The sequence below is a fragment of the Chanos chanos genome, chromosome 4 (assembly GCF_902362185.1).
Source record: "Chanos chanos chromosome 4, fChaCha1.1, whole genome shotgun sequence".
In the NCBI taxonomy this organism is placed as follows: Eukaryota; Metazoa; Chordata; class Actinopteri; order Gonorynchiformes; family Chanidae; genus Chanos; species Chanos chanos.
In genome coordinates, this window is record NC_044498.1 from 23,943,682 (window position 1) to 23,959,064 (window position 15,383).

The 15,383-nt window shown below is 39.9% G+C and overlaps 1 protein-coding gene across 1 annotated transcript; it reads left to right on the plus strand.

Moving 5' to 3' along the window:
* The first annotated feature begins 332 nt into the window (after positions 1–332).
* aox5 (aldehyde oxidase 5) lies at positions 333–15,284 on the plus strand. Its single transcript, XM_030771353.1, has 35 exons — positions 333–386; positions 1,215–1,272; positions 1,549–1,645; positions 1,877–1,985; positions 3,027–3,153; positions 3,408–3,469; positions 3,636–3,710; positions 3,855–3,935; positions 4,063–4,207; positions 4,384–4,476; positions 4,840–4,991; positions 5,351–5,444; positions 5,590–5,699; positions 5,870–6,054; positions 6,357–6,519; positions 7,019–7,108; positions 7,210–7,379; positions 7,738–7,864; positions 8,065–8,187; positions 8,280–8,376; positions 8,478–8,602; positions 8,973–9,106; positions 9,566–9,653; positions 10,101–10,187; positions 10,347–10,538; positions 11,251–11,481; positions 12,096–12,191; positions 12,410–12,538; positions 13,317–13,391; positions 13,505–13,557; positions 13,674–13,788; positions 14,038–14,103; positions 14,358–14,546; positions 14,783–14,950; positions 15,224–15,284. Exons 1-35 carry the CDS (start codon positions 333–335, stop codon positions 15,272–15,274), a joined length of 4,011 nt encoding a protein of 1,336 aa, XP_030627213.1. The 3' UTR covers positions 15,275–15,284.
* The last annotated feature ends 99 nt before the right edge of the window (positions 15,285–15,383 follow it).

Sequence of the window (15,383 nt, forward strand, 5' to 3'; positions counted from 1 at the left end):
CTTGCGCAACGGGCATAAAAATGTGGACCACTGCATTTTTGAGAATAGGGTTTTTAGTTTATCCATATAAATTAAACCACACTGTTCAATAGCCATCAAAGAAAAGAGAAATATATCCTACGCTTAAGTCTTGTGTATATATTTACTATTTTCCTCCCATTTAAAGACAAAATTGCAAAATATGTCAGTCTTTGAAAACCCCCATACACTGCCTTATTTGCCGGGGTCCAACTTTTTTCAGACGGGAAAAAAACTGTTTTGCATAGCCATGACAGTTAAATACAATGCTAACTTTAAGATTGTTTCATACGACTGGTCAGATTTTGTCCACCATGTCTTCTCCATCTCTATGCAGTGAGCTAATTTTCTATGTCAACGGCAAAAAGGTAAGTTTTTTTTTTCTTTTTTGCTATTTCTATGTTCTTGTTTATCATAGATAATTTAATAGTTTTGTCTTTGTTTTGTTCCTCTGAAACACCTTTATTATATGATTTATTTGGTTGATTTTGTTGTTTTGGCTTTTCACTGTACACAGAGGAATGCATTGACATCTTTGCAGGTTGAGTCAGTGCAACTCCTTATGCAATGCCTTAATTTTTAATATTGCTGATCTGTAAATTTCGACTCATTGTGTTATATATATCACTGAAGAATAATTGTTTTTCCAACTAACAATATCAGTAAAGTCTTGGAAACAATTATTAAGCATGTGTTCCCCTATTTTTCCAACGTGGGTTTATTAAAAATTATTTAAGTGTGGAAGTTTAATTTAAGTGCATATGCCATGTGCCTTATTCACGTTCATGGTGATTACCTTAACTAAAACTAGTGGGTTTCACACATGACTGTCAGCAGCCTGCCACATCAAATTTCTTTCAGACTCATGAAATTGATTAACTACCCCAGAGAACAGATATGCACAGCGACATGAATTTTGCTTTTCCTGATGTGCCCATTTAGTTGCCTTCTTTTTTCTCACTAGTCATATGATGGGACCAGGATGTCATGACCTGCCCATACGATGCTGTACATTGTTAGATGATACAGGCAATAAAGAAAGTAATATGACATGGAATGCCTCAGTTATTCATCATAGACATTATTGTGTTTTTTTTAAAAGATACAGGGTTAAGAAAAAGGGCATGTGGCAGCAAAGCCACAGTGTAGTCTTCACATGTTAAATGTCCACAAATATAAGTGAGATTGTATTTCAGATAGTGGAGAGGAATGCAGATCCAGAGGAAATGCTTTTGGGCTACCTCCGCAGAAGAGGTATTGTCTTCCCGATACGTGCTACACAAATGAACAATGCAAATTACTATTGCTATTTTTGGTTTCTTTATGTAATAGAATTTTCACACAGAAACAGAAACACTCTAAGCAGATGCTATAAAAGTACAGTGATAACACGAGCCTGAGTGTATGTTGTTTTTTCTTCAGTTTGTTTAATTTAATTTCACTGACTTGTGTTTTAGCTTATCTAATGAAGTCCTGCTATGTCTGTGTAGTGCTATGCCTCCATTTCTTACCTGAATTCTTGGTTTGCAGTTGGGTTGATGGGGACTAAATATGGCTGTGGAAGTGGAGGCTGTGGCGCTTGCACGGTGATGCTGTCCAGATACGAGCCCTTATGTGACGCTGTGCTGTATCCTCACTCTTTTCTTTCAAAATGCATTATAGTTAGTTTGCCACAGCAGGAAAATACTCGTGGTATCATGCTACTCTTCTTTGGCAAGTCTTAGTTTTGATTCATATCCAGTCATTTTCTGAAACTAGATGTCCGTACATGAAGGAGCATGAAAAGAGTATTAATAATAATGCCACTGAACGCAAGTTTCATTAAATGTTGAACATACTTAACTCCTTATCATATCAGACACTACTCTGTGAATGCTTGTCTTCTCCCCATTTGCTCTCTGCACGGCCAAGCTATAGTGACCGTGGAGGGTATTGGTAGTACCAAGACCAAACTCCACCCAGTTCAGGTGAGTATGTTCTTTCCTAACAACAGCAGGATTGGTCATATTGTTTGTATTCCATTATTCTCCACTGCTTTGAACCAGTCTTAAAGTGATCATTAGTGCTTTGTTAATGTAAACTCGACGAACAATGTTGGCCTTTAGTTACACAAGAAAGGGTCACTTAAGAGTACTCGAAGAGTGATGTAGGATACGTAAGTATTGCTTCACCTACAACTGGCGAGAAACATTGCGATTGCTCGACAGCTTATTAGCAATAAAAAGGGAAGTGCCCAGTCTTGAGTCTTCACACGTTGGCCCAAGACATATCTGAAGCCGATCATCTGTAAAGGTTAAAATACCAAGACGTGTCAAAATACTATGTTGTATATCGGACCAAAATTAACTGCACCCAAAGTGATCAGTGTAGGATCAAAGTGTCTGATCCCGCACTGATCTCAATCACCATCCAGCGAAATCTGCTGCGACTCCAGACAGAAACTGTTATTGTTCCTGTTATTGTTTTGCCCGTCTGTTTCTGGCCACCTTGCATCGCGACTGCACACTGCATAAGTCTTTCAGCATCTTAGAGCTTATGGTTATTCATTATGTGCTGTGTCCCAGTCATAGAGATTTTGTTTGTGTTTTATCTGTTTTTCATTTAAAACTTTTAACTGTGTATTTATCACAGCTTTGTCTATGAGATGTTATATCAGCACTACAAACTCTAAGAATTTACACCTTTCAGTAAATACCTGGTTGAATTATCCATATGGACTAGTACCCTGAAACTATAACCAGTAGTATTTCAACTACTGCCACCTCTCCAACATGACCAAGAGTAATAACATGCATTCTGACCCAGTGTTGAACTAGTAGTATTGGTCGACGGTGTTTGGTAAGAAGCCTTTCACAGGAGAGATTGTCACTAAATGTCACATGGTAGTTACGTATACTTTTGTTGTGTGTTCATGTTTCTTGTTCAAGAGTGAAGACCAGTGTCTCTCTGTGGTTTTTCACCTCTAGCTCTAGTTGTGTATCTGCTTTTCTGTTTGTGTATGTTCTCAGGAGCGTATAGCAAAGGCCCATGGTTCTCAGTGTGGTTTCTGTACTCCGGGCATGGTTATGTCCATGTACACATTGCTGAGAAACCAGCCTCAACCCACCATGGAGGACATCAGAGAGGCTCTTGGTGGTAACACTGCTGGATTTCCTTAAACAGCAGGACAGGAAAGAGTGCTCTTACAAATTAGGACATAACTGTTATGTTTAATGAATAAATATCTGCTCTGTGTCTAACTCTCAAAACAAAATGACATCGACATAGAAAATCCAATTACCTAAAAGCAGGTATGAAACTGATCTTAAGTGAAATGCCTCAAAAACTTTTCCCTCTTCTTTTTCTTTTCTTTTCTTCTTTTGTTTTTTGTAATTTTGTGACCCTTTAAGGCAATCTCTGCCGTTGCACTGGGTACCGCCCAATCATTGATGGCTTCAAGACATTCTGTGAAGTAAGTGGCTTGATGTCTTTGAATTAGATTTATCAATGATTTTTTTTCCCCTCTCAGGCCTTAATTAGCTAAATTAGAGATATTTGTTTTGTGTAGCTAGAGGAGACAAGCATATTGTTGTAATATCCTGCTTTGCTAACTTCATTTATGCTTGACACATAACCAGGCATCAGCCTGCTGTCAGAATGGGGAAAGTGGAAGGACTTGCTGCATGGAAAACATCAACACAGTCCGTAATGATGTGAGTTAAAACCTGTTTTTACCTAATTTATTGGAAATTACCCAGGTTGACCCTTGCAGCAAAGCAGTTATATACATGTGATCTGTATTTTTGCCAAAGCTTCAGATGTGGACTTTGAATTTGGTCTTAATTTGAATGTTACAGATGTCTGAGGAGCTGTTTAACATGGATGATGCCCTGCCCCTCGACTCCTCTCAGGACCTCATCTTCCCACCACAACTCACCGTTAGTCAAGAATAAGAGTCATTTTAAGAATAATTTTAATAAACAAATAAAAAATAAATTAATTACGTTTTATATTCATATATACATATATATTCATATATGCATATATATAAATGCTGCTCTTCAGCTCATGGCAAGAAAGCAAGGAGATGGTCGGCTGTGCTTCCAAGGAAACAGAGTTAAGTGGATTTCCCCAGCAGATCTGAAGGACCTTGTGAAGTTAAAAGCTGAATATCCAGATGCCCCTTTGATGGTGGGAAACACAGATATAGGTCAGCACTATAGGTTTGATCCTTTTATATATATATATTTATAAATAAAAAAAATTAAATACAGAACCTGGACTCAAAGATGAGGCACAATGTAGACAAGCCATGGACCTTTAATGAGTAACTATGAGTAATCTGTTTTCCCCTAAGTCAAAATAACTAGACACTGATTGCTGCAGGTCCCAAGATGATTGTGAAGGGAGTTCTTCACCCCCTGATCATCTATGGTGGGAGGATCTCTGAACTGAGAACAATAAAATGGGGAAATAATGGTAAATCAGTGAAATTCCACAATTTGTTTTTGTATTTGAGTAGCATGTAACATTACGTTCTTAACTTTGGTTTGCTATGGCCTTATATAAGAATGCTTAACCTCATGACAAGGTTTTAATGTGAGTGATGTGCTATACTTTCTGGAGAGTAATCTTCCTGAATCAAACCTCAAATGGCTTTTAGCAATACAATGGGCCTGTATCACCTATGATCACTTGTAAACAAGGGTTGTACCCATTGACAGTAACTCTCCTGATAAATTAATGCAGTATATTAAGACGCTGTGTACCCTGGCTTTTAAAGTAATGTAATGTAATATGGAGACAGGACATGCTGAGTCTGAACTCCTCTGCCGTGTGTAGGGGTGACAGTGGGGTCAGCATGCAGTCTGTCTACACTGAAGGAAGTCTTGCAGACTGCAGTTAGTGAGTTGGACCCAAACAAGACCAGAGTGTACCAGGCCCTTCTTCAGCCCCTGCTCTGCTTGGCAGGGAAGCAAATACGCAACATGGCAGTGAGTGTGATGCCGGGATGGTGAAAATACTTTCTCATTCATAAACTATTCTGATTAAGTGTGTAAATGGATCACGTATCAGAAATATTCTAGATGAGTTCTAGATTCTCTGTGTTTACTTTTTAAAGGAAGGAGTTAGGAGTCATCCAGAGACATCCTAAATGGCTGGTACCAGTGATTTAAGAGAGTTTGACACACATTTGCATGTTTCGTTACAAATGTTTGCTGAACCTTACCTGGCAAACTCATACAAGGTCAACTCATTGAAAAAAAAAGAAGAAAACAAGAAAATTAAGATAAGAAAATGTTCTTGCATGGAACCCACTTTGTGATAAATAATTTTATGATGATATCAACAGACAATAGGGGGCAATGTCCTGAGTGCTAACCCCAAATATGACCTGAGCAGTATCCTAGCCGCAGCTGAGTGCAAGCTGCAAGTCATCTCCAAAGGTACCACCAATCCGATTTTTTTTTAATTATCTGCATATTAATTCATTAACAGTTTAACAGTTCTAGTGATAATTTATTTGGTGACTTTTGAACAGGTAGGGAGTACTTGTGGATTTTTTTCATTTGTTTTTTTGTTTTTTTACAGGTGGAACGAGAGAAGTGATTTTGAATGAAGAATTCTTTACTGGCTTTGGTAAAACTGTGCTCCAGCCCAGTGAGATTCTGCTGTCTATTCACATCCCACTTTCCAAACCAGTGAGACTCCATTTTAGCTTTTATCTTCTAATTGTGGCTCATATTCACAGCTTATTGTTCTGTAAACTGCCAAAAACAATCAGAGAAAATGAAACTAATCAGTGGGAATGCCTGTGCCTTAGACCTTAACACTGGTAACATGGAATTGAATTTTGATTTTTTGCTCCTAGTGGGAGTTTGTGTCAGCATTCCGGCAGGCCCAGCGCAGAGAATTTGCCTTCTCCATGGTGAATGCAGGCATGAGGGTGGCCTTCAAGGAGGACACCGCTGTGGTGGAGGAGATAGATGTGTTTTATGGAGGGCTGGGACCCACGTTGGTCAAAGCCGGGCGAACATGCAAGGAACTTGTAGGACGGTATGGCTGTCTCTGACTATGCTTTAAAGACTTGGACAGGCTTATGGAGATAGTTACATTAACATTAAATTCACGTGGACACGTGGATTCATGGCCTGGCACTGCTAGCAATAGTGAGCAGTCTGGAAAAGATCCTCCAACATTATCTCAATGGAGTTTATGTGTTACACAACATATTAATGATGCATGACTGTTAATGAATTCAAAACACCAATGTTACCAAAAATTCATTTCCACTCATCTGTCTTTTTTTGGTCTTGATTCAGTGTGCATGTCTGAGTGAGCTCTTGGTTTTTATACAGTTCCTGGGAAGAGAAGCTCTTATCTGATGCATGTCGGCTACTGCAGGAGGAGGTCGGTTTGTGCTCCTCTGCCCATGGAGGAAGAGTGTCCTTCCGGAACACTCTTGCCCTCAGCTTCTTCTACAAGTTCTACATGCAAGTGCTACTAGAGCTGAAAAGCAGGGTATGTTACTTTCAGTTTTGCACTGTGTCACAGGAAAACGTGTGTTTGTCTCAATGGATATTGTCATGGTTAAAAGTAGCTCTGGATGAGACGGATGTTTGTGATCTGAAAAGCTAACAGCTTGAGAGATTAATGGAAAAGACTATCTTTTGCTGACTGGGACCTGCTGGGAAATCTCTAGTCAAGACTACAGACACGATAAACACGCTAATCTTACAGTTTGTGAGACACTATAAACTCTCTCAGAGCTAAAATAACAGTAGAATATTTGCGGTTTAGAAGGACATGCTACTAAACTGGTCTTACCAAAACAGAAATGAAGAAAAGAAACCATTCCAAGCCCGTCATTGCTGATTCATTCAAAAGAATCATAAGAGATTAAACGCTTGTTTAGGATCAATCAGTTACAAGATTTGTATTTCTTATGATAATGTTGTACTTAGGAACAAACTAAGTTATAATAATTAAATCCAGTGAGCTTCTTCATATATCTTTGTAGGGGGTGGATGTCTGCGATGTACCTTTGGAGTATCTAAGTGCACTGAAACCCTTTAAAAATGAAGTTCCACAAGGCAAGCACTCCTTCCAGGTGAGTGCACTGAAAGTCAAAGTCTTGTGTGGATTTTTTAAAAGAGTTTGGTCATTTTTAACCGGCCAACCCTTCCATTGACTGCATGTCATGTCTGATAGCTTGTGCCAGAGATCCAGTCCTCCATGGACCCCGTGGGCCGTCCCAGTATGCATCGGGCCGCATACCAGCAGGCCACTGGAGAGGCTCAGTACTACGATGATATTCCCCCAGTCAAAGGAGAGCTTTTTGTATCCATGGTAACCAGCACCAGAGCACATGCCAAGATCATGTAAGCTGCAAACTGAATTCTGATCTTGGAAAAGACATCTGTTAACACTTTCACTGTCAGCACTTTCATGATTCATAAGTATTTGCATTTTAGGTGTGAATTTTACGTGTGAATAAGCATCCAATAGTGCTTATTTATAAAGTTGTGTGATGTGTGCTTTGAAATAAAAGCTAATTTGTTGACGTAGACAAAGGATAAAATCTTATTTTTGAGTCAGATGTCCATTCATAACAAATAATACAGTCAAATAATACATAAAGATCAGATTTCTGAATCTTACATTGAATCACTTCACTAAATTTTTTAGCCTGTATTTCTTTGTAATGTGTTGTTTATCCTTGTTTGAAACACACACCAGCGCAATAGATGCATCAGTAGCCCTGACAATGCCTGGAGTGGTCACGTTCATCTCTGCAGGAGACGTCCCGGGTCAGAACCGTAGACTCTGGTTCAATAATCCTGAGGAGCTGTTTGCTGAACAGGAGGTATCGGTATCAGCTTTTTGCATTTTCTCATCCACTACACAGCGGCCCCTTCAAAACACACTTTAAATCATTAAGTTAGCCATCCTCATTGATTCTGATGCATGCCCTTGTTTTGCATTTTACTAATCCTTTTATTTACTATTCGTTTGAATGAGTGTCTGGGCTTGTTAGTTTGAACGGCTGCTGTCTTTTATGGGCAGGTGATCTGTGTTGGGCAGATTATAGGAGCTATAGTGGCAGAGACAAGAGAACAGGCAAAGAGAGCAGCAGACAAGGTTCAGGTCACCTATGAGGACCTGCTCCCAGTCCTTTTAACAATACAGGTATTGTTTGCTATTTATTTCCATTTTAAATCAAAACTGAAAAGGGTATGAGATCTTAATCTCGCTTGTCATGGTGTATTTTTTTTTCTTAGGAGGCAATTGAACATCAGTCCTTTTTCCATCCCATAAGGAGGCTTGAAAGAGGAAACGTGGAAGAAGGGTTTGGAAAAGCAGAGAACATCCTGGAAGGTAAGCTAAACCAATTCTCACACAACATACCCGACGCTGACTAAGACAAAGATGTGTAAATCTGTGGAACAGATTAATCAAGGGCCTGTCTTTGGGAACAGGGGAGATGTATATGGGAGGCCAGGAACATTTCTACATGGAAACTCAAGGCCTGATCGCTGTGCCCAAGGGGGAGTCTGGGGAGATGGATCTGTATGTGGCCAGTCAGCATGCTGCATATACTCAGGTCAGGAAAGACTCTAATATACAGCAATTCAGCTGTAGGTTTTCACCTTGACATGCCAATATACAGAAAATATTCTGAAAAGTTGTAGAGGATCAGGTATGGATCTGAGGTCATTTTTGTAAGAGATATTCAGTTGGGCAGAATGACAGGCTTAAAAGTCCAGGTAAAGATAAAGTTGGAAGGGCAGATCCGAAAGTGCAATCTAACGTCAGCTTGACTTAACTGAAGGATTTTACAAATATGTTCATGAGCCAAATTATTCCTGTTTTTAAACAGTGCTTATCAAAACCATTTGGCTGACAGAAGCAGATTTGCTGCCTTGTGACTGTATTAAACTCAGCGAGTGTGTTTTTCACTGTCTCGGCCACAGGAGGTTGTGGGTATCACTCTAGGAGTGCCCTCCAATAAGATCACGTGCCACGTGAAGCGGCTGGGTGGAGGGTTTGGAGGAAAGGTCATGAAGATTGCCACTCTGTCTGCTATCACTGCCACGGCCGCACACAAGTACAGACATCAGTGTTGTTTTTCCTTTGAGAAATTATTTTATGTGAATTAGGGATATATGTTGGACTGCCAAATGAACTCTCCTAAAAAGGGAAATAATAAATGACCTATGTTTCTCACATCAAAAAGTTCATTGCCTCGGCGAAGAAAACTCAGCATGTGTTGCTTACAGTCATAAGCCTTTATAAAAATTTCGTTATGGTTTCTGATAAGCCGATAGCGTTGCATACCTTTTAAGGTGTACATTTTTCCAAATTCTCTCCAAATGACTCACTTTCTTTACGAACTATTACTAAAGCACTGCAAGACTGCTTTTTTTCAAGACTATCAATTCTGATAACTCGTGATTACATTATATTGCATTTGAAATATAAGTGAGGTGAAATCATTTACTCTTTTGCTTTTCCTGAGGCGTATGCACAGACACACACACATATGAACTGTCCTTCTCTGCTGTAGGACAGGCCGGGCAGTGAGGTGTGTTTTAGAGCGTGGAGATGACATGTTAATCACTGGGGGCCGACACCCATTTCTGGGGAAATACAAGGTGGGTCAGCATTCTGCATAATGAGATCTTTTCAAAAGGGTCACTCCTTCTCTCCTTCTTTTCAAAAGGGTCACTCCTTCTCTCCTTCTTTTTAAAAGGGTCACTCCTTCTCATATCACACTCTAGGGCAAACAGAGTGCCCTCATTATTCCAGTCACCGCAGAATCTGGGACAAACTGGATGTTGGAAATTATTTTAACTGAGTATTCTGTGATTCCTACGTGATCAAAATGTCCATTTTCAGTGCAGTAAATTAGGTTCATTTTTCACAAACGAAATGATGTGTTTACAGAATAAAGATACATGAGATGATTATTACCTTATTTGTGTCAGTCTATGTAAGTGTAATCTGAGCCACCTTTCTGTATGATTTCAGAGGGAATTGTCCAGAGAACAGTGGTTTGTGTTGTGTTTGTGCTGTGTGACAACCTGTGCTCTCTTTCACAGGTTGGGTTTATGGATGACGGCACAGTTCTAGCGGCTGACATTACATACTACAGCAATGGAGGATGCACCCTGGATGAGTCCACATTTGTAAGTCGGAAAATGAATGTAACCAATGTTCATAAAAACAAAACACAACCAGAAAGTCTACAAAAACAGGCCTTGTACATTTTTTATGTTTAATCAAACAAATCACAGAATGATACACTTACTATACTGAGATCTCTGGTTTTAATGTTGTGTATATAGATCATGGAAAAAGCTTTGCTCCACATGGACAACGGCTATAGGATCCCTCACCTGCGTGGGCGGGGCTTTGTGTGTAAGACCCACCTACCCTCATACACAGCGTTCCGAGGCTTTGGTGGGCCACAGGGTCTGACCATCATAGAAAGTGTACTTCATGAGGTGGCAGTCAAGTGTGATCTACCTGCAGAAAAGGTAAGACACCAGGTGCTTTTACCTGCCGGTGCTTTTTCGGAGCTACAATGTTTAATGGGGTTGCCACAGTAAATGGAATGTATAAATACAACAACTGAAAACCACAAATACGCATGTCCTTAAAGGAAGTGTATATCACACAACAGACAGTCCCGCGACCAACTCTTGACTGATTTCCCAAAATCACAGAGTCCCAAACAAACAGCACTTCTGCACAGGCATTAGTAAGAGATACAGAGCAGAGCCTTACCATGTGGCGCACCTACATAACAGAACTTTATGGACAGTTTTTACTGGTACACAACCAAATCCACACTCTTATTGGCCCATAGTCAAATCTAGCCCTGTCTCGTAAACCACTAATATTCCATCATTACTTAAAACTCTAAAAATCTAAATCAATAAATTATGATCAGATTTCTTGGGAGCGCTATCAGTGTGCCATGACACATCTCGGAGGTGTTGAAGTGTGGGCGAGCCCCCCAAGCGTCGTCCATTAAGACGGTGGAATTGGATGATAAACGAGTCATTTTAAGATACAGTTTGATGAGTTGTGTCACTTTAAGGCAATCTGAACGTTTGAGCAGTTGTTTTTGTTTTGTTTTTTTTTCTGTGCCATCACAGTGAAAGTGATGAATTTTCCTGGTGTCGTGCTAATGTTGAATCCAAACATCAGATGTGTTTCATAATATACTCCAACACTCTCTTACAGGTCAGGGCCATTAACATGTACAGAGATGAGGAGTCGTACACCCACCACAAGCAGGTCTTTTCCCCACGCAACATGATATGCTGCTGGGAGGAATGTCTCGAGAAGTCTGAGTATCGCAAGCGTCTTTCTGCCATCGAGGAATTCAACTCCCTGAACCACTGGAAGAAGAGAGGCATCGCAGCTGTTCCTCTCAAATTTGGCATTGGTTTCTCCAAGGGTTTCTATAACCAGGTGAGCTATAGACTAAAGCACAAATATACAGTATAAATGCAGTAAGACCTGCCTTTGTTTTTTAAATTTTATGAATAATTTTAACCCCACAGTATACATAAAATTCACTGAATGTTCTACTGAATGGGTTAGGGTTAGGGTCTTGACATGTTGAGCAAAAAGTTTGGTTTGAGGTAGGTAAAAGAAATGAAACAACAAATAAAAAGGAAAGAGGAAAGATTGAAAGAAAAGTTGTGTTATCATTTTTATTTTATTTTATTTTATTTTATTTTATTTTATTTTATTTTAAATTGAAGATATTTTTTTACCCTGAATGATATGTCCATCATTCAGTCCATACTTATGCTAATTTGAAAACACAAAGATATACATTCTGGATTTTGTCGTTCTCACATTCTCTTTCCTTTCTGTGTAGTAACACATTGTCCTTGACACGATTATCCATTGAAAACATCCTGAATCTTTAATGTACATAGACAAACAGGGTGCATTGTCTCCATCTTTAAAACACTCAGTAATTTTGATATGTAGAACAAAATATATCTCCAGCATCTACAATGTGATTTCAGTGTGGTTTTGGATAACCTGAATTAAGCTCCACCTCTCCTGGGCAGGGTGCGGCATTGGTCAACATCTATAAAGATGGATCAATTCTGGTGTCTCATGGAGGGACAGAGATGGGACAAGGGATTAACACCAAAGCCATACAGGTCAGAATTCCTACTCTACATTCTATTCTATTCTATTCTATTCTATTCTATTCTATTCTATTCTATTTGATATGTGGCAGTCTGAGTGACTGATGAAGCATTGTCATGGCTGACCTGTAGAATACTCTTTACAGAGAGACATTTAGGCCTTTGAGTGAATCTCATGCTGAAAGGCACTGTCAAACATTGTAATCTGATGTAATATTGCTCTTTCCCAGATTGTCAGCCGTATTCTGAAGGTCCCCATGTCTTTAATCCACATTAAGGAGACGTGCACAGGAAATGTGCCCAACGCAGCCCCATCTGCGGCATCTTTTGGCACAGACGCTGTGGGCATGGCTGTGAAGGTACCTAACAAGAACAATGTTAACTGACACATAAACATATAGCACCCATATAGCACCCAATTTCCCAAGCCTACTCCTTGTGAAGCCTAAGCAGTTCTTCTTTCAATTGACTCTCCCTGACAAACTAGCTCTCATAATTCTTTTGATCATGTCTGAGCACTTGGGTGGCACAGTGGAGGAAGACACTAGCCCACCATTGTAGAGACCCGATTCCCACACCCACACAAACACAACAGGCGTGTTCAGGGGTGGGAAACCAATGAGGGATCATCTCTCTGTCACTGCAGTGGTGACTTCCTGTGGTCAGTTGGGAGCACTGCATTAGCGGTGGGGAGTTTGAAGCTCCATACACATTATGGCCTCTGAGGAAAGTCCTCCGCAGTCTGGTGAAAAACAGTAATCAGTGCATCTGCATGTATTGGTGGAGGTATGTGGTAGTCTAGCCATCCTCTCTAGCCAGCATGGGAGCTGTGGAAGTGACGGGGACCAGAAATACAAGGGGACTGGCCACTGCTAAACTGGGATGAAAAGAGGATAAAATGGCAAAAAAATTAAGGATTACCTGACAATATAAATAAAGAGCACCAGAGCTTAGGGCAAGATGACTGATGTCTGAAGGTTACTTGAAAGAGGATTAAGAGACACTGCTGTAATACTGAGTGTGTTCTGTAGTGTTTTCAATGTATTTAATCTAACCCTGAGCATTATTCCAGCACTGAACACTGTAATCTGTCACTGAGTATTGTAATCTGACTTGAACATTCTCATCTGACTTCAGAACGCTAGTGAGAAGCTCAGGAGTCGTCTGGAGCCTCTCATTGAGAAACATCCAAAATACACCTGGCCTGAGCTGGTGAGTGTACAGCCTACCTTTTGGATTCAAAACACAAATCATCTGACAGAGATGTCATGTCAGGTGTATTCAAGTATTTCTCTCACACTGCTACTATCATATCTCTTCAACAGGTGGTTGAAGCATATTGCCAAAAGATCAGCTTGTCTGCAACAGGTTTCTTCATGTATGTCTATTCATTCCTTCTCTAAAAAAACAGTAAAAAAAAAACAGCATATGTAATAGATCTGGTCTGAAAAAGAATTTGATTGAGATAGAGTTGTCATTTAATCCATATGTCAGGGGTCCCCACACCAGCGTGGATTGGGAGAAGAGTGAGGGGCCAGCCTACTATTACTTTACCTATGGTGCATGCTGTTCAGAAGTGGAGATCGACTGTCTAACTGGGGACCATAAAGTAATACATATAAGATCTGCAACCAAACAGACAGATGTTCATCTGCCAGTCACTCTATCTTGTTGACGTAACTGAAAACAAACGCACAAACAAAAACTAACCTGAACTGATCACACAGAACTAAATTAATAGTTTGTTTGATAAATTCTTTGATTTGTGCATGCCTCAGCATTTGGTTGCTTGCACTCTGCAGTTCTTATAGGATTGACTGAATAAAACAAGTTTATTAACTACATAATTTTTTTACAGAACATTAGAACTGACATTGTTATGGATGTTGGTAGAAGCCTTAATCCTGCACTGGACATAGGACAGGTAAACACACACCCAGATATGTGTTAGGAATGTTGTAATTACATGCATAATTATCAGTAAAATGTTACAAAAGTTTGTTTAGTTTTAACTTTATCCAAAAACCCAAATGTTGCTCAACCCCTGAGGTAATGAACATTAAATACCAGTTTAAGTACAGTTTACAGAAGAGGGCATAAGATGCCACCTGTATTCAGAAGTTTGTATTTTTGAACACTATGAGGAAGTTTCCATAGTAACCACAGTTGTGAATGCAGATAGAGGGAGGCTTTGTCCAGGGGATTGGACTTTACACCATTGAGGAGCTGCAGTTTTCTCCGGATGGAGTTCTTCTGACGCGTGGGCCATCTCAGTACAAGGTTCCGGCTCTCTGCGATGTCCCTCCCCAGTTAAACGTGCATTTACTCGCCAATGCACGCAATCCACACGCCATCTACTCCTCAAAGGCAAGATCTTCTTAACACTCCACAGACTGTCATGTCTCAAAGAATTTGGCCCCCCTGTCAAGACCAGGCCTTGGTAATGTGGCTCAGTAGCATTTGAATGTTTTTTGTTGAAGTTAAGCTTACAGGGAAGTCTTTAATCGACCATAATTGGACATCTCTGTATGTTTTGTAATATAACAGCTGTGGTGTTGATAGATGAGTACTGATTTGAGTTATTTATGGGGGTTTTTTGATAGGGTATTGGTGAGCCTCCAGTTTTCTTTGGCTGTACCTTATTTTTTGCCATTAAAGAGGCCATTGCAGCAGCGCGGAGAGAAAGAGGGCAGAGCAACAGTTTCCCACTCTCCTCCCCCGCCACGGCGGAGAAAATCCGCATGGCCTGCCAGGACCGCTTCACCAGCATGGTAACAAACTAAATAAACCTCACTGCAGTACCAACTAGATTATAAATGGATTATGAGATGTAATTTAGTTGGTCAACTCATTACTGGCCACATGCCAATCATTTTCTAATAATGTTAAGTACCTTAAAAGCACCTGATAACATTACATTCAGAAATCAGATTTACCTTATATCATATGTAAACTGAAACCATTTTTTTCTGCTGTTGTGTGCTAATATACAGCAATTTAAATCAAATTATGCGTGTGTAAACGAATGGCATCTTTTTTCAAAGGCAACATCAGCTGAAAAAGGACCCTGTATTCCATGGACCATCAATGTGTGAGCCAATCAGGAGAGGATCTTAAAGTAGTTATGATGTCACCTTTGGATCCCTGTTCTTCTGATTCTGACATTTATGATTTACTCTGATACTTATGTGATTATTACAGTTG